Source organism: Notolepis coatsorum, assembly GCF_963971535.1.
Source record: "Notolepis coatsorum genome assembly, chromosome: 8".
Taxonomy (NCBI): domain Eukaryota; kingdom Metazoa; phylum Chordata; class Actinopteri; order Aulopiformes; family Paralepididae; genus Notolepis; species Notolepis coatsorum.
This window is the reverse complement of record NC_140172.1, coordinates 130,293,410-130,316,328: the sequence shown is the minus strand read 5'-3', so window position 1 is coordinate 130,316,328 and position 22,919 is coordinate 130,293,410. Positions and strand designations below refer to the sequence as shown.

At 40.5% G+C, this 22,919-nt stretch overlaps 1 protein-coding gene across 1 annotated transcript in view; it reads right to left on the bottom strand.

The window, feature by feature from the left end:
• Positions 1–9,934: 9,934 nt before the first annotated feature.
• The window catches only part of hyou1 (hypoxia up-regulated 1), a 31,415-nt gene continuing 18,430 nt past the window's right edge, over positions 9,935–22,919 (bottom strand). The window contains exons 14-24 of the mRNA XM_084319923.1: positions 22,091–22,229; positions 21,480–21,537; positions 20,832–20,908; positions 19,725–19,907; positions 16,157–16,356; positions 15,971–16,058; positions 14,182–14,438; positions 14,015–14,099; positions 12,981–13,242; positions 11,785–11,895; positions 9,935–10,067 (exon numbers count right to left, since the gene is read on the bottom strand). Coding sequence (XP_084176049.1) covers positions 10,018–10,067; positions 11,785–11,895; positions 12,981–13,242; positions 14,015–14,099; positions 14,182–14,438; positions 15,971–16,058; positions 16,157–16,356; positions 19,725–19,907; positions 20,832–20,908; positions 21,480–21,537; positions 22,091–22,229 — 1,510 coding nt within the window. The 3' untranslated portion in view covers positions 9,935–10,017. The remainder of the gene's footprint in view (positions 10,068–11,784; positions 11,896–12,980; positions 13,243–14,014; positions 14,100–14,181; positions 14,439–15,970; positions 16,059–16,156; positions 16,357–19,724; positions 19,908–20,831; positions 20,909–21,479; positions 21,538–22,090; positions 22,230–22,919) is intronic.

Below are 22,919 nucleotides of genomic sequence, written 5' to 3'. Positions count from 1 at the left end.
GACATAGGAGAGGGTTTCATACTGTATTTCAGTACAAGGACACACTAATGAAGTCCAGCTATACCTTATGGGTCCAAACATGTATGGTAACCTACTAGTCAGAAAAAAGAACATAATATATGCATGAATACCTGTATATCGATATCATATGTAATAGCACTGCATGCTGCTTCAAAGTCTCTTCCATTTTACACTCTAAAAAAGGGTAAAGGAATTACAGGCTGTTAGACTGACATGACTTCTACTGATTGTGGTGAATTGTCTATCTGGAATATACAGTATATATAAATCGAATATCAAAATGTACTACATTGTACATTTGTCACAAACACTGGTACAAACCATGGTTTTACATGTATAACAACCTTTTTAATTAAAAGAAACAATATTATTGTCTGCATGTTTCTTGCTATAGTTTCCCTTTCCTCTCTGTTCTTTATAGGAACAGTTCATTCACTGCACCTTGATTTAAGTTAAAGGCCCAATTAGTGATCCAAATTGGGTAATGTTTGTAAAGACCCATATATGTACATTTTTATTTTATTTATAATGGCTTCAGAAATTTCCAAACGGTGTATTTTTCATCTAGAGATGAAACTCTTGTAGATTGTAGCTGTATATCTTCAATTCCTGACATTGATACAGTTAAAAAAAATAAACAATGATTCATATTGTCTTGGAAAATATTATCATGTCCATAAGCTCTGTGTTAAATACATATTCTCTGTACAGCCTTGACTAGTTAACAATGGTCAACTAGTATAACAGCTCAAGACACTAGTCTGACAGTGTTTCTTAAAACAACAGCCAAAAGGGCCAGGAGATATGACACGTCCAAGGTTCTTTTCGACTCCAGTTCTTGTGTGAGACATAACAAAGCTCCTACATATAGACCCATCTTTTGTATATTCCACAACAGGCCATTTCTCTAGTTTTTTTATTCACATATTTTTAAAGGTCATGTGATGTTTGATCACAGTATAACAGTAAAACAATATGCTCTGGCTGATGAGATGTAATACAATTATAAAATAATGTTGTTTACGCTCTCAACATTGCCAGAGCTACCATACTAATGATACTAATGTTTATCTCAGGACAGCAGCACATTATATTCATGAAATTCTATGTACTGTGAGTTTTCTGTGAATATACATATCAACAGCATCATATCCATATTCTTATGTCCTATATTACTCTCATAAAATATTCGATATTCATATATTTATGAAATTCTATATACTGTGAACTTTCTGTGAATATACATATTGATAGCATTATATACATATTCTCAATTCTTATATTATTCAATATTACTCTCATAAAATATTCTATATTAATATATTCATACAATTCTATATACTGTGAATTTTCTGTGAATATACATATTGCTAGCATTATATACATATCCATATTCTTATATTATTCAATATTACTCTCATAAAATATTCTATATATTCATACAATTCTATATACTGAATTTTCTGTCAATATACATATTGATAGCATTATATACATATTCGTATGTCTTATTCAATATTACTCTCAAAATATATATTTATGAAATTCTTTAATACTCTGAATATACATATGAACACACATATCCAACTCAACTCCACAGTACAACCCATCTACGATTATATTTGACAGAACATCCACTCTTGTATACATTTGGCCTCGTTTATTCTAGCTTCATTTTAATAATAAAAAAAAATTACTTTATTTATTGTATAGTAACACACTTATGGAGTTGGCAACAAGTGTTCCACTGCACATAGTACTTGTACGACGGAGTATGTGACAAATAAACGTTGATTTGATTTGGAGCTCAAGGGGGGTGGAAGGTGGAAAGAATGGTACTCAATGTTCACCCATGCTTTCTCTATGTGCCACAGTTTTCTCTGAGGAAAGTCTAAACCGTCGAGCAGTGAGTTTAGTCGGGGTGGTGAGTTTAGTAGATGAGAGTCGGGGTGGTGAGTTTAGTGGATGAGAGTCGAGGTGGTGAGTTTAGTGGATGAGAGTCAGGGTGGTGAGTTTAGTGGATGAGAGTCGGGTGGTGAGTTTAGTGGATGAGAGTCGGGGTGGTGAGTTTAGTGGATGAGAGTCAGGGTGGTGAGTTTAGTGGATGAGAGTCGGGTGGTGAGTTTAGTGGATGAGAGTCGGGGTGGTGAGTTTAGTGGATGAGAGTCAGGGTGGTGAGTTTAGTGGATGAGAGTCAGGTGGTGAGTTTAGTGGATGAGAGTCAGGGTGGTGAGTTTAGTGGATGAGAGTCGATGTGGTGAGTTTAGTGGATGAGAGTCAGGGTGGTGAGTTTAGTGGATGAGAGTCGGGTGGTGAGTTTAGTGGATGAGAGTCAGGGTGGTGAGTTTAGTGGATGAGAGTCAGGGTGGTGAGTTTAGTGGATGAGAGTCAGGGTGGTGAGTTTAGTGGATGAGAGTCAGGGTGGTGAGTTTAGTGGATGAGAGTCAGGGTGGTGAGTTTAGTGGATGAGTCGGGCGGTGAGTTTAGTGGATGAGAGTCAGGGTGGTGAGTTTAGTGGATGAGTCGGGGCGGTGAGTTTAGTGGATGAGAGTCGGGGTGGTGAGTTTAGTGGATGAGTCGGGGTGGTGAGTTTAGTGGATGAGAGTCAGGGTGGTGAGTTTAGTGGATGAGAGTCGGGTGGTGAGTTTAGTGGATGAGAGTCAGGGTGGTGAGTTTAGTGGATAAGAGTCGAGGTGTTGCCTAGGCTACAAGCCAGAGCAGGACCATGACATCATGCAACACAAATGCCCCCCAAACAACTGGAAACCAGTAAGTAAACCAGCGATATTGAGGTGGTACTTCACACAATGATACACACAAATGTATAAATGCAGCCACAAAACAAAGCTTAGAAAGGTGGGCATGCGAGGGGTGTCATTATCAACTGTTGACATAACGTCAGTATCAGGCACGTGCACACATAGAGCCCAAGGGGTGCTTGAGCACCTGCCTTTTTGAGCCCCATAAAAAAGTGCCCGTTTGAAAAAGAAAAAAAGATTATTTAATTTTTTTTAGTTACGCATATAGACTGCCCTTCCAACTGAAAAATGTCAGGATAGAATAAAAATATTAGGTAAAGAGAGAGAGATGCCCCATATTCCATTGCAGTTTGCACGGCCTCCTCAGCGTGCCTCTCCGCGGACCTATATATTTTATGCATAGCGTGGGTGGTGATGATGATGATAGAAACCGCTGTGGCGCATACAGTTGAATGCTGGTATTACACTCTGTTACAAAGATGAAAACAGGGAATGTCCAGTCGTTGCTTTTCTTTTTAATCAAATCTTCATTTATTTTATTTGTCTATTAGTTTACAATTTCTAGTTCAATTCAGTTCTTTCACCATCAAAATCATTTCACATTCTGTCTGCTTGACGAGCCGCACACAAACATATCACGGCTGTTTCTAATACAATCAAGTCGAGTCACATGCAGTTCACAGCAGCACGGTGGTGGCAGGAGCTGTCCACTCTTGAGTGGTGCTGAAAGACAAATATATTAGTGGTGGCAAACAGCAGTGCTATTTTCAACTTCATTAAAGCAAATAAAAACAAATAAAAAAAAACATTATCACCAACTAAACTATGTGTGTATTTTATAGATTACTTTATGAGTCTGTAATGAAAGTGTATTTTATCTATATAATAGTTACAACACACTCATTGAGGGACACGAAGAAGTCAAGTACGATGGGATTTGGGAATAATAAAAAATGCATTTATATTAAACAATACAGAATATACAGCACTTCTTGGGAGTCTGTAGGGTAAGCACTTATTCCCTCCCCCCTGAACATTTATGGAGATGTATGGGCCTTTTAAGTCAGTGATAAAAGTGTCTTTCAAGGATAAGTGAGCTCCTGCACTGATTATAGTATAATATTTGATCACCAAAACCCCCCAAAAGGCATAAAAAGCCCCCCCCCCCCCCCCCCCGCCTGAAAAGGGCCATTAAAAATCGGGCTTGCGCGCTGTTATAATATGCCCTTTTCAGCCTTTGAGCACCTGCCCCTCTAAAGTCCTGTGCACGTACCTGGTTATCATTACCTCCACCAAGGATGTCTGTGAACAAGATATCTCGAAAGGTAATGGTCAGATTGTCATAATTGCAGTTGTTAATGTGAACATTCATGACTCCTGGCGGAAGAGACCGATTGATTTTAGTGACCCCATGACCTTTTCTCTGGCGCCACATGAAGGCATCCAATAATAGATTAACCATTGTCTTACCTTAATGCAGCAAAATGCGACATTTCGTCTTGGCATCAATGATCTTTTCTGCTTTAACTGCCAAGATAAAGCAACAGGCAGTCTCAGGTGATCCGTAGTTATGCCCAGGGGCAGCCCGGTGCAGCTTCTAAATTACTTTGTTTATATGCCTTGGAAAAATACCGTATATCCATTTTGCTTTTTGAAATTTTACTCAAAATAGCCGCTGGTGTTCGCTACAAAGCGATGTTTGCTTTACTGCGGGATCAGGATGATCATGTGAATGATGTGATTGGCTACATTATTTAACCTGAGCCTACGTGATTGGTTACTGCCTGTATACTTGGAATGTTAAACGCCGACAACGAATGACACCTTCGTCGTTGACACCTCGGCCAGCAGCACAAGACACACACAATAGCCAGCAGTCTGCGCACATATATTATATACATTAAAAAATTCCCAGCATAACGATTTGGGTAGGCCTAGCCTACCCTAGCCTTTACCTGCCGCCTATGCTCCTAACAGAAGACACCTATTGATTTTGGTGACCCCATGACCTTTCCTCTAGCATCAGGCCAAACTTCCAATTTTCAAATCAGCGTATATCCTGACACGTTAAGTCGTACAGTGACAAAACTGATAGCCATAGAGGCTACCCACGGACAACCTTTCAATATGGACCTATGAACTGCACTAGAACATAGAATATTAGTTAACGTTATCTATTGGATTCACATGACAATTTACTGTATTCATCCTGCCAATCAGCAAACCTTGATCTGTTGTCAAATAAAGGGAAACGCTATTAAAGAAAAAGGTAGTCACTTTCAGTCTTGTTGCATTGTTTACCAGAAGGCATGTCAATATAGTTAGAAACCGTTATAGCCATGAGTATTGTTGAAATAAGACCAAAACCCCTTGAGAAACTATCCTCCTGGTGGTCATAATAATCAAACCATTTCAGATAGCTGATCTATGGTATGTCCTGGAGAAGATTGCATAACTACTCAGTGACCTGATTCGCCCTTCAGTCAGTCGTAGCCTAGGCTACCGCCCTGTTAAAGAGGTGTAACATACGTTTCTACGGAACTGTATGTGTCAATGGAGAATGATGGAAATTCCCCTAAAATTTTTGTTGTTGACCGATATATTTGCACACACTTTGTCATCTGTGAGCAGGCGCTTCCAATCTCTGGCTGATCGGCCTGTAGTATGAGATATAGTGAGCATACACACACACACACACAGCCGCCTGGCCAAGATAACAAATCAAATGACATACCCGAAACTGAAAAAATTACACTCCTGATATAACGTTCCACAATAATCTTTTTTCTTTGACTGAATCAACATCATTGTACTGGTTCTTTAATAATACTAATGAACAAATAAATATTTGTGAACATGAGCTTCTCTCCCAAAGCTAGACATGTATCACAGAACCAAGTCATAATTACAAGGAGATGGCATTCAGGTGCTAACTAGTTAGTTAGTTGGTCTGTCTCAAAATACTGGAGGCTTGAATTGTATGCAGTCAATTAGTTTGCTAATGGTTAATAACTGATCAAATACAAAAAGGAGATAATTAAGCTAATCTACACAAATAAAAAGGACAAACGAAATATAAAAAAGAACTTTTTTATTAACAGTTTAGAAACAAAACATTGTTGGCATCTCCCATTTCCGACTATTCTTTGCGTAAATTCCCCTTTCAAATGAAGTGAGGCGATGCACACAGAAGACAGTTGACCTGAGCTACTGATCCAAGTTGCCCCTCTTCCCTCCCTGTAATCAGGGGGGTTCAGGATTTCAGAAGCCGTTCACGTAAATCATTAACAAGCCCCATCTTAGACATTAAGAAATGTTATGTTTTTGTTTCCAGTGCAAAATGACAGTACTTTTAAATAGTTCCATTATGTATTCTTACCATTACAAGAGCTTATGGGAGTAAATGTAACGGTTTTGTGTGCAACTCTGAGAAATGGTTTCAATCCCCATTGACTTGCACTAGCATAGCTAACAAACGCCAACTGGAGACCGCTGCCTAATTCTCAGAAAGAACCCCCCGCCCCCCACATGGAAACTTCGTCTTAGGAAACTTGCTAATCAATTGATCCACCTCAAACCACGCCCGCTTTTCGCGATCCTCCAATCAAGAAAAGCGGGCAGAGTTTGAGATGAGTCACTTGTACAGGCTCCTAAACTTCCTGAACATTCCCCTTCAAGGCTAAGGAAAGAGAACCCTGCGCGGGAGCGAGGATCTGTGCCGGGGGACAACGTCTGCACACAGAGGTAAAGACAGCGAGACCACACTAATAGACCATCTTTTCTAAGACATTTAGCAGCTCGTGAGACTTGGAAAACATGGGGGTTTAGTTCACTCACTATCAGTGCAGCACATTCAAGCAGTTCCCAAAGATCATATTGGCATCCATAGAAGAACTCAAAACTGTGATTGGTGGGTCAAGAAGGCCTTCGAAAAACTGATTTATTGCAACTAGTTTGGGGAGAAATAATTATTAAAAAGGTCATTTTTATTTGGTTATCTGTTCAATAAAGCAATATTTCACTTCGGTATAAGCACGTTTAGTTTTCAGTACGGGTTTCCCAAAAACAAATTCCTGAGTCATCAGCTAACAACGCTGGCTGCCTTGGTGAACAGGACAGCGTAAGTTGTAAAAACACTTTTATTTCACCTCAAAGATGTCTGAAAACAGGCTTATAGGTGCAAGGCTGATAAACCTAAAACAAAATGTACATTGTGTTCTGTACTGAAATTCTGCCTATGTTAAATTATTCATGAAGTGAAGTTGTTAACACAATCCCGCCCAAGCACGGATATCTCCGTGATTCGATTCCACCCGTTGTGGACAGAAAGGACATGTCCGTGGGAAGGTTGTTTTGGCTTTATTCCATTTTAATAACCTATTCAAGGTCGCCGAGCGGCACTGCAGATTTACCCTACTCTTTGAATTCGCCAACGTGCATTACCGGCCAGATCCTCTTAGGGGCGCTGAACGGTGGACTTTTTTTTTTTTTAACTTTCAATGGAGTTTTCAGTTAGCTCGATTCTGGATGTGCAGCCTGTAGCTAGGATTACGTTTTGGATCGACGATTTCACTATGCAATAAGGGGATTTATCATCAGCCAATGGACATATCGATCTACCAGATGGCGATCGATAACGGGGAAATGCTCTGGGGGATCCCACCGGCCCACGGTAAGATCTTTTTCACGTAAAGTACATCCCGATCGGGCCTTGTTTTGATAGCCATCCATCCGATCAATGAATGAGGCTAACACGGTTATTGGTAATCAATCATCAGTAACGACGTCCCCCGCCCCCCCCCTTTCATGCATACATGCTGAGGATCATGCCGATCATATGCAGTTTGAGTTATTTCTGTAGCATATGTATAACGGAAATGCCATTGGATATAACGGTAGAAGCTATTAGCCCTTTATCTCGCCTTCCAGCAAATATCCTAGCCGAAATCCCGTATAACGCTTATATTCACTGTGTATGAAAAAAAATATTATTTAAGCCATTTTGAAGGGACAGTTTATAGTCTCAATTGACAATGAGAATGGACAGATAGCAATACTATAAAGTATAGATTTAGCTCTACAAACAGCCCCACGTCTGTTTACATTTGCCGGTCCTCTAGAGATTTATTAGACGCATCCCAATGGCCCCGAATGTGTTAATAGACTCATGGCGTTGAGCACAGTCTGTTGTTCACAGCTAACGAAATCACCTCAGGTTTATTGTATAAAAAAAACTGAAGATGTTGCACCAAAGTGAGATATCGCTTTATGGACATAACAGTACTTTGTTGCTGGAATTCTGTTACTAGGGTAACAGTTTGAGCCAAATGTATCTCCTTGTCAACCATTTCATTAGCAAACATCGCAACAGGAAATAAACGTGGTTCCTGTTAGAATGTTATTGTTCACTTTGAAACCGCCTATAAACAAGGGAAGAGTAAGTCAACCATTTCTGATGACTTCTGAATTGAGTGGATGCATCACTCCCCCCGTCAGACTTGTTTTGACAGTCCTGGCATGATAGGTATGGTATGGTATGCAAACAGCTAATTCTACAGCTTTCATCTTGGGTTTTGAGAGAAAGCCAAATACGTACATGCAATAAACAATCTTGAATCTTGGTTTTGAGAGAAAGCCTCTTTTTTGCCATTACAACTCAAATCCAGACAATTATTTCAATGTAACAAAAATAACATTTTGATGAATTGTAAGCACAAAGCTTTGCCTATCAATGACAAACCACCCTATATTGGAGGTTGACTGCTTATGCGTGGATATTTGTATGTAATTTTCTCCACTGAGAAGAAAGGTTTTTGCATTTGTCCTTCCTTCAACTTCCTCACAAATGTTAGTATCGTTCACATTCTCACTTAAATCAAAGGGTACCGTTACCCGCTAGCGATGCCCGTTGGCTTGAGATACGCTAACGGGTAACTGAAGAACCATTGCGGAAACCTTTTTGCACCACAATATGATTAGTACACATTGACGGGCAGAAATTAAGTACAATTCAGCCGTTTGTGGCGTCCACCTTTAACATGATTTTCATCCAACCATGCAAGGATCCACTGACTTTATCAAACATCTAAATAAAAGTTGTAAAAAACTGTTTGCGTTCCCATTACCCAAGGTTGATCAAAAACAAGTTCAAAACAGAAAACATATGAACCAAAAATTTGAATTGAATTTCATACAACAAAATATTATCATGCCCAAAATATATTCCAGTATTATTTTTAAGTTACTGTAGTATCAAGTGGCACTGTATTAACAATATCAAGGTAGGTACGCTTAAAGCCGAAAACACTTCCCAAAATATATCAGGTAGAACTGTGGAATTAATGTCAGTCCATGTATAATTCAAAGAGTGTTTTCGTTTTTTTTGTGTATGTTCTTTCCCCATAGACTAGGATTAACCCAGTCTATGAACATCAGCACTTGATTAACCCAGTCTATGAACATCAGCACCAATTACCAGGAACTTGGAGGCTGTTGAAAAGTCACTAAAAAGTGCTGCGTGTTTGGTTCTCCTTTTCCTTTTGCCAATTAATAAGCGCCTCAAAGCCACACCTTGCTGGAGGATACAGCACTGCAGACAAAACAATCAAAGAAATGAAAATGTATGGACAATCCTGGAAACGTCATTACTCCTCCTTCTTTACAAAAGTGTCCTCGTCCTTACTTACAAAATGCACAGGAAATTGTACACAAATCTTTGCCTGTAGTCATCAGTTCCTGTGGTTGACCTGCAAAGGTACTATGTCTTGACCAGCTTCTTGTTACAGCACATCAATGAGAATAGAGAGAGAGAGAGATGAAGGGGACATGGTTGAGGAAGGAGGGGGTGGGGTATGATGAGTGACATCCAACCGTATCCAATGAGAATTCAGGAGTTTTCAACAAACGGGGGCAAAAGAGACGAGAGAGAGAGAAGGAAACTTGAACATTTGGGTAACCCGTTACATTACAGACTATGAACAAGACGTTATTACAAATAGTTGGTGGTTAGGGAGACTGTAAATCAAATGAATAAGAAGTAACAGCAAGCTATAGTTAGTGTTACCGACTCCTTATCAATAGTTACCGTTTCATTTACCATCACCTTCTCACGTACATCACCCTCTCACATACATGCAGTTGCGTCTTGTTCATGGCCTGCAATCTAAATGGTGGCTGAAGAGTTTTTTTTTTTTTACATCGTCAATAAATACAGTGAAATATTTTTCAGGTCCAGCTGTTATAATTCATCCTCTATATGGTTTTCAGACTGGGGTTTATCCGTTGGTCCTGGAGATGGAAGAGAAAATAAATACTGTGTTATGTGGGAAAAGCAATTTAATCATTTAAAAAGAAATTGACACTTAAACTACTAAAAGGCCAAATGTCGGCAGTATTTAGTTGAAAGTGATTTTTGGGGATGTGAGCAGCATTCAGTTCTGTGTACCTGAGCAGTCACTGGGCGTAACAAAAAGGACTGATGATCAGAGCTGCATATAAATATGACCTCCTTTTTATTAGTTAGTGCTATGGTAACGGTTGCTATGGTAGCAAATAGAGGAAACGTTGGGTATTTTCCCCCTGTTGCATCCCCACTTTTCTCTACTCTTATAGTTTATTTCATTTGACCATTTTGGCATGCATTCACGTCACGTCACGTCACGTGTGTCCAATACGGCTGACGTTTTTTTGGGATTAGAATATTATTTTAATATTTTAAAGAATACTATTCGAATGCTGAAATTGCCATTTGAATGTGTGTTGTTTTTGTATATATATATATATATATATATATACACGGAACAAAATAAGTACCAGCCAACCGCCAATGGCTGGTAAAAAATCTGCCTGGCTGGTAGTTTTTAAAATCTACCAGCCAAATGGCTGGTAAGTCAAAACGTTAAGTTTGTTCCCTGAGAGCAGAGCTACACAGCAGTGCGCCTATTTTGCGAGCCGAAATAAGTCTGTGGTTTTTTCTTCTTCTCACAACGGGTCAAATGCATCTAACATGCATTGCATCGTCGCCATTCCTTTATGCCCACATCGCCAGAAATGAACGTTATGTTAGCGTAAGCTAACAAGCTAATCCTGATCAGCGGCAGAGCCATAGAGAACAGCAGACAGTGTGGACTGGGGAAAGGGAAATGGGGGGGGGGGGGCACTCTGCCTTTCTATGTGTGTGTGCGTGCGTTTGGAAAGACGATGAAGTCACTAGTCAGGACTCAGGAGAGGAGTATATTGTAGTAAACTGAGGATTACTGAGGATGCACAGATAATGTTGATATTCAAATATAAAAAGGTTTCGAGAGGAGTGGAAGTTTGAAGACAGACTAGACTACAATATGATGCGGGGGTGGCAGTGTGTGTGTGTGTGTCCCCGACCCCACTTCTATGTTTCAATAAATTATTTGCATTTAAAACTATTAACGCTGACTCATTCCTTCAGTCCACTCAAAATTATGCTAATATTCCTTATGTTGTTTATGATATTAATTGAAAATAGCATATGAGAGTATTATATAGTAATAATAACACATGGCGATATACTAAAAAGCTATTTTTAATTTTTGGCTGGTAAAAAATCTGCCTGGCTGGTAGTTTTTAAAATCTACCAGCCAAATGGCTGGTAAGTCAAAAAGTTAATTTTGTTCAAAGAAAATGTTTAAAGAAAGCCATCACCTGTTGGTAATTCCTAATGTTTAAGGACTTCATAATCTCCCAATTAAGGCTAATGTAAAAGTGGCTACCTTTTGTAATCATATGGTTACTTTTTCAGTATTGCAGCAATATCATGCTTGTAAAATTCTCAAATTAATATAATTAAGAAAGGCAGCATTCAACACAACGTATCCAAAACTATTGTAAAGGGCAGAAACATTTGAGAGCAGAGGAAAACATTATTTAGAAATCGACAGATGGTGCAGAGCTACGCAAAGAACGTTGATGTAAAAGAAGAGCCCGCCCACCCCAGCAGTGCAGTTTTTGATTTAACCAATGACAGACCTACCTGTAGTCTCCGTTTCCTCTGTAGGCTGTGATTGGCTGGCTGAGTCTGTATTCTCACCAGTAGCCTTCTCAGTGGGCGGCTCATCAGCCGGCCGCACCTCCTCAGTCTTTCCTGTGAAGAAACAAGTAATATGAATGGACATTTATTAAAAAATGTTTAAGCAGTCGTAGATGTTGTCGAATAATCGATTAGTTGATTTAATTGACAAATCTGTGAAATTTAGTTTCCCACATGCAGTTACAATGTGCTTAGCATTTTTTATTTAATAATTTAATCAGCATGCGAAAAAGCATAAAAAATGTGTTACTAATCGATTAACAAAGTTGGTCGCCGAGACCAAACCGACCGATTAAGCGACTAAGAGGGGATAGCCCTAATTTAGTTTCAGAATTTGTATAATGTGGATTAACTTTTAACTATTTTTTTCATATCCACGAGATGGGAACCATCAAAGCCAAGAATATTCTCTTGACCACATTATCTTAACAGAACCAAAAGTACATCCTTAAATTTACGCTGATCAGGAAAGGTCAGGAAAGCCAGTAACGTGGTGGGGTGGAGCTAGACTCTCCTTGCCTCCTCTCCTTTAGCCTTGCTAAACTCCACGCCATCATGGACAACCCCTCCCATCCACTTATTCAACAGTATACATTCTTGCATATCTTCCTGGACATTTTACATCTACATTTTACTGTATATTTTAGAAATGTATATACATATTTTAGAATGTATATCTTTGACTGTATTTTTATTCTTTTTTTTTTTTAAACTTTGGCCATTCCCCTGGCTCTTTTTTGCGTTTATCGCATTTATTCTGGTCAAGGCTGACCGACAGAAACAGGCTGAAGGGGTTCAGATGGGGGGGGAAGACACTCTGGGAAAGGCACGGCTGCAGTCCGGGATTCGAACTCGCTAAACCCCAGATCCGTGACGAGCACGGTTGTCCCCGGCGCCGAAATAGCGCTCGAGGTACGTGGTGAGCTACTGGAGCTCCCCTGTATTTTTATTCTTATTTCGATTTTTGACTACCTAAATGTTTATTATCTGTGGTGCTGAATTTCCCTCGGGATCAATAAAGTACTTCTATTCTATTCCATCAGAACAACATAAAGAAAACACAATCTTAGCGCTTCAAAATTCCCATTATTTTGACACTGAAAATGCAAACGAACACCTCAGTGTTCAGTGTCACCCACCTTCGTCTTTGTTCGTCTTCTCCTCTGCGGGAGGAATAACCTTCTCCTCCGCCGTGCCGTTGGTCTTGCTGGTCTTCTCGGAGCTGGTGCTATTTTTGACTTTGGGTTTGAGCTTGGGCTTGGTGAACTTGGCCTTGTTGAGGAGGTAGTTCACCTCGCGGTCCAGCAGGGCCAGCTTGGACTCTATGTCTTTGGAGAGCAGGACCGGCCGCTCTTTGGGCGAGCGTTTGTTCTGCTCCGCTACCGTCTCGTTCTTCCATATCTGGGAGGGCAGGGTTTGATTAGATTAGATTCTAATTTATTGTGATTATGCAACACAAGTACAGTACAACGAAAAGACGCTTGGCATCTAACCAGAGTGGAAATGTAACAGTAAAGTGCAATAGTAATATACAATGTACAGGTGATTAAACTGTGTATAAAATATATAAATTACTACTACAGAGTGTAGTGCTAATCAGATGTACAGACAAGAGAGTTGTAATATATGTACAGTGATACAGGTATAAAGACAGTATGTAGTAGTCATACTGGCAAGCAGCATAACTAGTAAGAGTAGGTAAGGGATATGTACAGATCTAGATATTGTATCTACAGATCTGTAAAAAGGATTATGTGCAGGTATGTACAGACAGGATAGATATACATTATACACAGTGAGAATAATTATATATAAATATGGTAAATAAAGTGTTATTGTACACGCTTTGGCTGTTGATGCTGTGATGGGACACCTGAACCTCCCCTCAGGGATAAATAAAGGTTTTCAATCAATCATACAGTTATATGCAGGTTAATTAATTATGTTCCATTGAAATTTAATTTAAGCCTTTAAGGCAACTATATAATCTGTACCAACAGGCACTAAGGGTGCACAAGTTGAGAGGTCAGACACCCCTATCATTGGGCTAAACAGCCACAAAGAACTCGCACACTAATATCATTAAACATCATGCAACATAGGTTTGATCTTAACGCAAATGAGTGACCTGCATAATATGATAGTGAGAGGATGCAATCTCATTAATACACACCGTCGTGTCATTGATGACTTTCCCTAACGTTATCAGCTCAATGGCGGTGAAGATCTGGTCGTCCTCCGGGATCATCTTGGCGCCCCTGTGAGAGACAACGGTCAGTACTAATCACATCTCCCAGCAGCACTACGCTGCTTCCCAGGAATCCCAGCCCTCCCCCTCACCTGAGGAAGTAGCTGGAGGTGTTGAGCATGCTGTTCAGGGCGACCAGGCGGTCGGGCCACTTGCGGCGCTCCTCCACCCTGAAGAACATGGGTTTACACAGGCTCTTCAATGCCGACAGCTTCTCCCGCAGCTCCTTGGTCGCCGCAGAGTAACCTTCCTCGTCCATCCACGACGAGGACTCGCTCAGCTTGCTCGAGATCTGCTCCTTCTCCTCGTCCGTCACCACAAACTGGTACTCGTCCTGGTACAGCTTGTCCTGGAGGAAAGGTGTATGCGTGTGGTGAGCAAGGGGCTTGGACAGGATACCATAGTGTGGTCATAGAACAGTCTATGGGAGATCATCACCAGCTGTAGCTGTTCTCCCCGAGCCACCGCAGGTCTAAGGTAAAGCAGTTCTAAACCGGATGTGCTTCTCTGTACACGGTAGCTACGAGTCCAGTGCACAACAAATATGTTGACATGCCGTGGAAGACAAACCGTGCGTAAACAAGAAATGCTAGAAATTCACCGGGTGGCAAATTTGAAAATGACCCAATGAGGACCTTTTCTAGACACAACCAACATGATGAGTCTATTCCATGTAATGTCAGGCTCCGCCCTGTTTTCTTGACCATCCAACCACGGAAGCAACAGTTGTGATTAGAGGATCGAGAAAATAGGGCGGGGCTCGAGATAGGTCAATTGTACATGGTTGCGTCGACACAGCCTTAATTTTAAATGATAAAAAGTGCATCATACACTAATTTCATGAAAATGGGTGGGCCAATGACGTGACGGCACATACTGCTCTGGTGCTGAACAAGTGAGGGCACGTTGCTCGCACTCAATCTAGGAGTGCGTATGTGCAAACACTCGATCTAGGAGAGCTGATGTGCAAACACTCGATCTAGGAGTGCGTATGTGCCAAAACTCAATCTAGGAGAGCTGATGTGCAAACACTCGATCTAGGAGTGCTGATGTGCCAAAACTCAATATAGGAGTGTGCTGATGTGCAAACACTCGATATAGGAGTGTGCTGATGTGCAAACACTCGATCTAGGAGTGCTGATGTGCAAACACTCGATCTAGGAGTGCTGATGTGCAAACACTCGATCTAGGAGTGCTGATGTGCAAACACTCGATCTAGGAGTGCTGATGTGCAAACACTCGATCTAGGAGTGCTGATGTGCAAACACTCGATCTAGGAGTGCTGATGTGCAAACACTCGATCTAGGAGTGCTGATGTGCAAACACTCGATCTAGGAGTGCTGATGTGCAAACACTCGATCTAGGAGTGCTGATGTGCAAACACTCGATCTAGGAGTGCTGATGTGCAAACACTCGATCTAGGAGTGCTGATGTGCAAACACTCGATCTAGGAGTGCTGATGTGCAAACACTCGATCTAGGAGTGCTGATGTGCAAACACTCGATCTAGGAGTGCTGATGTGCAAACACTCGATCTAGGAGTGCTGATGTGCAAACACTCGATCTAGGAGTGCTGATGTGCAAACACTCGATCTAGGAGTGCTGATGTGCAAACACTCGATCTAGGAGTGCTGATGTGCAAACACTCGATCTAGGAGTGCTGATGTGCAAACACTCGATCTAGGAGTGCTGATGTGCAAACACTCGATCTAGGAGTGCTGATGTGCAAACACTCGATCTAGGAGTGCTGATGTGCAAACACTCGATCTAGGAGTGTGCTGATGTGCAAACAAAGACTGTTTCGTTATACTTTAACAACTTCAACGTGTCCATTATGATGTATACATCATTCATATAAAGTGCAAGGTTTTGTTTTTCTCACCTGCGTCTCGAAGATAAAGGCCTCCAGACTGTTGAGGGTCTTCTCCCGCTCATGTTTGGCCAGATCTCTGTCGGTCAGATCCTGCAGCCTGGAAACACCACAGCAAAGACACTTGTTCTTGAGAACATCCCAACGAGAGAAACACCGCGAGCAGAAGTGTGAAATGAAAAGGAACGGCTGCCGTACTTCTTTTTGGAGGAGCCGATTTGATCCGAGGTGGGATTGACGATGTCGTTGATGACCAGCTCCACGGCGACGTCGTCGGAGATCTTAGTCTTCTTCTGTGGTTTCACCAGCTTCTCAGCCCCCTTCTCTGCCTCCTTCTCCTCTGTTGGTTTCTCTTCTTCTTTTTCGTCATTTTCAGATTTAGCTCCCTCCTTTTCCTCCTTCATCAAAACGTAGGACAGATTACTAACAATAGCAAACCTAAGGTTTGGTCTATCTTGACTCCACGCGCAACCAAACACAAGAACTAGTGTACGATATAGCCTGACAAGGTGTAAACGGACTGCATTTATATAGTGCTTTTACGAAAAAGCGCTTAGGGTTGGGCATCGTTTGGATTTGAACGATTCCGGTTCCGATTCCGATTCTCCATATCGATTCCTGTTCTAAACGATTCTCGATTCCGATTCTTTGAGGTGCAGGTCAAAACAGGTCACAGCTTATTTCGAAGGAGATTTTTTATTTATTTTTTTATTTCAAAAAGAAAATCATACTATTCACATTTTCAGTTGACTTGATACAGTTTAATTTGGTTGCTGTACTGTAACTAGGGTATTAAGTAAAAAAAAAAAAAGTAAAAAAAAAAAATCGAAATTCAAATATGTTACTTCCGGTTCCAGAACCGGAAGTTAGGAACCGGTTCCTATTAGAACCGGTTTTCGGTGCCCAAACCTATTTACAACTTATGTCTCACACTCACTTTCACCCATTCACACACCGACAGCGGAGGCAACCATGCAAAGTGCCAACTTGCTCGTCGGGAGCAGTTAGGGGTTAACCTGTTCCACCCGATGGGACCAGATCCGGTCTCAAAATGGCATCTGGTCATAAATCAATATTTTTCAGAGTGATGCAAAAAAGTTGCGAATTTAAAAACAAACGTTTTCAAGTATTAACATCACTAACATGTCACAAAAGCATGTAGAATGTATATTATCATCAATACGTTAGTTTAGCAATAGGTTAAAAGTGCCATTAGATAGTTTTAAGTAGGGATGCTCGATATTGGCTTTTTTACCGATACAGATATTGTCCAACTCTTAATTTCCGATATCAACCGATACCGATATATGCAGGGTTTCCCCCCACAAAAAACGGAATAATTTCAGGTACCGGTAATTAACATTACATATCTCTTGTTGTGGAATTAACACAACATTATGCATACTTTTGACAATAAATAAAATCAGAATTTGTTCTTACTTGCTTGCCTGGATAAATAAAGGTTATAGAAATGTAAAAATAAAAAACGATATTTTCCCCATATCACATTTTAATGCCGATATCGGCCGATAATATCGGACATCCCTAGTTTTAAGTTGTCGATTTGCTGAAGTCGCTAGACGGCGACCATTTTAGAAATGTTTAACCATGGGAATTGTGCTGATGTGGTGAAAATAAAAAAGTACAGTAAATTACAGTAGATATCATTATCTGTTATTATGCACGCCTGGTGATACTAAATCCAAATTGAACTCGGCCATTTGAAAGATAATATATGTATATATATATAAATGTGCGAATTGGCTATAATAAGGTAATTTATAAGCCTCCTATTCTATAATAATATTTCAAATTGCATTGGTCCGGATGGGAGAATTCAGTACAGTCTACAGAACTGTACTCTACAGAACCTTCTGTTTAATCATCTTCCCTTTATTAATTTCCTTAGATTGAGATGATCTCAAGAAGGTACTGAACGAGATCAGTGGCAGTTTTTTAAGTTTGGTCATTATTATCATGGTGTTATTCACGGTCAAAGATGCAAAGAAAAATCATAATTCATATTCTCCTTCGTTTCATCACAATTTAAGCAAGCCTAGTAATAGACACAATATTTCTGACACTGAATACATTCCCCGAGGTCCATAGATGTACCTAGATACCAAGAATATGCAAATGGGACTTGTAGAAGTGGAGCAATATTCCATTTACCTAGGTATATATTTTAGGCGGATTTTCACCACGGGTGGAACAGGTTAAGTGTCTTGCTCAAGGACATTTCGACTGCCGGGAGGAGCTGGAATCAAACCTGAACCTTCCGATTACCAGACGACCGCACTACCCCCTGAGACGCTGCAAGCACCATAATGATCATCGCCATGATGTTCAAAGTAAACAACACTAAATTGTGGAATTGCCACAATGAATCTTGCTTGGGAAAGATAGTTTCTCAAAAGTCTTTTCATTTAGCCGACTTCCCTAGCTTACCTCCTCCATCCCCACCACCAGCCTGCGCACCGTCAGTCCCAGAGCCTTCTCTGTTGCCGCACCCACCCTCTGGAACTCCCTCGCTCCAAACATCCGCAATGCTACATGCCTGGACTCCTTCAAATCTCACCAAATGTATCAATGACTCTGCCTGTCTTCCCTTTTATTTTTACCCAATTGTTCCTGACTTCCTTCCCCTTAGTTCCTCCCCCTCCTCTGTTAAGAGCCTTTGGTTTCCTGAAAGGCGCTATATACATTTTAAGAATATTATTACTTACATTTTCTGATTAAACAATGAGCATATTTCTGAGCACAATAAAAGAAAAACTGTCACAGATGTATCCTATACGACCATTTTCTCCCTTGGCTGCAGAATATTTCTTAGAAATTCAAAACCACTCAACAGGGCACCCTCTGATTACCTTGCATTATTTTACATTAGATTGCATTTTGCGAGTCCTCATTTAGTCAGGTTGAAAGTACGGCTGTAGTAAGACTGACTGAGACTATTATACTAAAGTACTAAGTGACTGAGATGGAATATATATATATTAGGGATGTCCGATATTATCGGCCGATATTGGCATTAAAATGTGATATCGGAAAATATCGGTATCGGTTTAAAAAAATAAAATAAAAATTTTACATTTCTATAATCTTTATTTACCCAGGCAAGCAAGTAAGAACAAATTCGGATTTTATTTATTGTCAAAAGTATGCATAATGTTGTGTTAATTCCACAACGAGATATGTAATGTTAATTACCTGAAATTATTCCATTTTTTGGGGGGGGAAACCCTGCATATATCGGTATCGGTTGATATCGGTATCGGAAATTAAGAGTTGGACAATATCGGTATCGGTAAAAAAGCCAATATCGAGCATCCCTAATATAATATATATATATATATTATACTGGTTAGTTATTTTTACTGTCTATTAACCGTCCCTCAGGTCCGTACTGAACTGGGAAAAGGGCATTCAGATATGCAGCTCCCTCCACCTGGAATCAGCTACAAAACCACCTGAACTTGCATGAGCTGGTCTCACTAGTTGCTTTTAAAACCCTTCTAAGCGATATGGAATCCAGTACATCTGGCTGCAGATGTTTTGACCGACTTTAAATGGTTCTGTGAATTGTCAGTTTTTGTTTGAATTGCTATACGTTTGTTTTCTAAATTGTTTTCGTCTGTAAATATGAAATTGTAACTGTGCTGCTGCCTATCTTGGCCAGGACGCTCTTGTAAAAGAGATTTGTAATCTCAATGAGACTTTTTCCTAGTTAAATAAATAAAATAAAATAATATATAAATCCCACCTGAGCATCGGCGTCGTCGTCTGCTGCCTCTGGGTCACTCTTCTCCTGGGCGGGCTCTTCTTCTGCTGGTGCTGCTTTCTCCTCTGCCTCTGGCGCCTCCTCCTGGGGAGCCTCCTCCTTCTCCGCCTCCTCCGCCTCCTCCTTTGGCTCCTTTCCAGACTCTGGAGGCACCTCCTCCTCATCCTGGAACATAAAGAGCCAGGAGCAACATGGAGAGGGGAAAGAGGGAGGGAGAGATGATGGGGAGATGAGATTATGAGGCAACAGCTTGATGGAAAAAAACTAACAAACTGGCAGGCTGAAAAGCATTCTCCTACATAGAGAGTTGGACGACGTTCCATTGCATTCGACTGTCATCTCTGGCCAAACGGGAAGTAAACTAACTGGTGCTACCTTTACTCATTATTTTGCTGTGTGACGTAGAGACAGCTCTGCGTAGGAGTGTGGCTGAGAAGGAGGCTGCTTGTTCAACCCTATATTCCGGTTCCCAATACTGTTCAATGTCCCCCTGAACAATCTCATCTTTATCTGTATGGTTTTAAGTACAATCAACACGATGTACATATATTATGGACATGTATTTTCACAGTGTGACATTGTTTTCACATTATGCCTGTTGAGTAGTAGGCCACTCAGTTTCCAAAGTGGAGGATAATTGAGGTTCTATAGTACTGTGTGACACACTGTGATGGGTGTTTACTTTGCTTTGTGTCACTGGGGCTGTGCATGTTGCGTCACTGGGGCTGTGCATGTTGTGTCACTGGGGCTGTGCATGTTGCGTCACTGGGGCTGTGCATGTTGCGTCACTGGGGCTGTGCATGTTGTGTCACTGGGGCTGTGCATGTTGCGTCACTGGGGCTGTGCATGTTGTGTCACTGGGGCTGTGCATGTTGCGTCACTGGGGCTGTGCATGTTGCGCCACTGGGGCTGTGCATGTTGCGTCACTGGGGCTGTGCATGTTGTGTCACTGGGGCTGTGCATGTTGTGTCACTGGGGCTGTGCATGTTGTGTCACTGGGGCTGTGCATGTTGCGTCACTGGGGCTGTGCATGTTGCGATTAGATTATTTCCCTACAAGGCACAGGAGGCAGAGCAGAGAGGACGTTACCTGCATCGGTATCGTCATGTTGACACTAGGCTGCGAGGATCCACCTCCAAACAGACTGGAGATGGTGTTTCCCAGTTCTATGAGAAAAGGAAATAGTCACGAAGCACAAATTAATAAATAGTTGTAGACTAATATTCAAGAGTAAATCAGGTATGCCAACTTTGACATGTGTAATAAATAAAACATTTCTTTAATACTTAACTCATAACATTTAAGATTGGGCAGAATCAATACAATGCGTGTACATATATGCCTGTACAAACAAAAGTATCTCTGATTTCGGAAATGTCTATTTATTTTTTCATTTAATCAGGCAGGTCAATTAAGAACACATTCTTATTTACAATGACTGAGTAAGATGTCAGGTATGCAGACTTTGACATAGTAATAAATAAATATATTTTTAAGTAGCTAAGCGATATAACTCATAACATTTCAAATTGGGCAGTACATTCAGTTAATTTTCCAAGTATTCAGAGGCATATTTCTGTGCTACATCTGATGTTTGGTTGCGACCAAGAGGCCAAACCGATTAATCAGTCTACTTTCAATGCACTACGTTACTTTGTTCTTCCTGAGGATTTCGGTGGATAAAAACGGCTGTGGTCACAGGTATTAGACCAATACTAATCATAGATGGAAACCTACTTGTTAATGTTGATTCCTCTTCCTTCTCCTCCACAATTGTTTCAAAGACAGACTCAACCTGTAGATGAAAACACATCATGCAGCACGTTAAAACTATTTACAGTTAGGCTTGTTCCTTTCCAACGTCACACGGTACTACAAGAGTATGTATGATGTTGTGTCATGACACCTATGTCACCAAGACAAATGCATGTACATTTATTGTATTGGCCGAAACAAAAGTAACTGATTTCTGAAGTGTATATATATATTATATTTAACCTTTATTTAACCAGGCAGGTCAATTAAGAATTCATTCTTATTTACAATGACTGCCTGGCGAAGGGCCTTTCGAAGGGTAACAGGGGATAACATAATTATTTTTCTTTTTATAAATCCAAAAGAACAATCCAGATAAGATTATTTGACACAGACGATACATAAACCACAGAAGTAGAAAATAATTAAAAGACACACACCAAACAAGTGGTATTAAAGGTATGCAAGTGGTATTACAAGGTATGCAAGTGGGATTAAAAAGGTATGCAAGTGGTATTAAAAAATGTAAGAGGTATTACAAGGTATGTAAGAGGTATTACAAGGTATGTAAATGACCAAACAAAACGACTGACCCTGTCCAGAATCAGCACACCGCTCTCGTCCATGTTGAAGTGAGCCTTGATGCCCTTGGACTCTGCATCCAGATGCTTCTGGAAACTGCTGCCCACGCCAGACAGCTTGACCGTGGTCAGGTTGAGAGAGCCAAACACACTGCCAAGACAAGGAACAGGGAGGGAGGATCCAGAAGGTCGCATTCAGATTAGAGACGTCGATTTGGTCTCAAGTCAACCAAGACTTTGTTAGTCCCATTAGTCGCTCAAGCTCTAGATTTAAAAGAGGTGCTTCCACACGATTGCATGTCGGGGGAAAACATGATTTTACAGATTTTTTTGATAAATTGATAATTCCACAACTATTGTACTAGTCGACTAAGAATTTCTTTAGTCAAGAACAGCCCTAATTCAGATATTACACTTTCAACTTGTCGTAAAACCAAAGTAATAGATAGCAGTAGTCAGTACCCTAGATTTTATACGGTTTACTTTTACTCATAGTATATATATATATATATATATATTCAGATTCAAATTCTTTATTGCCTATATTTATTGTTAACGTATAATATAACCGATAGAGCATACAGACCTCATCTGCACCCTCGTTTACAGTTTACTTAAAAAAAATTATATTCAGATCTAAATTGTATTGCCTACAGTATATTAATAGACCACCGCAACACTTCCGGTATTTTGAAATCATGTCAGAGAGAGCGGGGGGAGAACATTTATGAATGTAGATGAGAGCCTTGACATTAAGTGGTTGTAGCTACGGCTGTGGGGGTGCTGGAGACATGATCCAATAGACTTTTATACGCCAGAGTCTGCTGAACACGGAGCGACC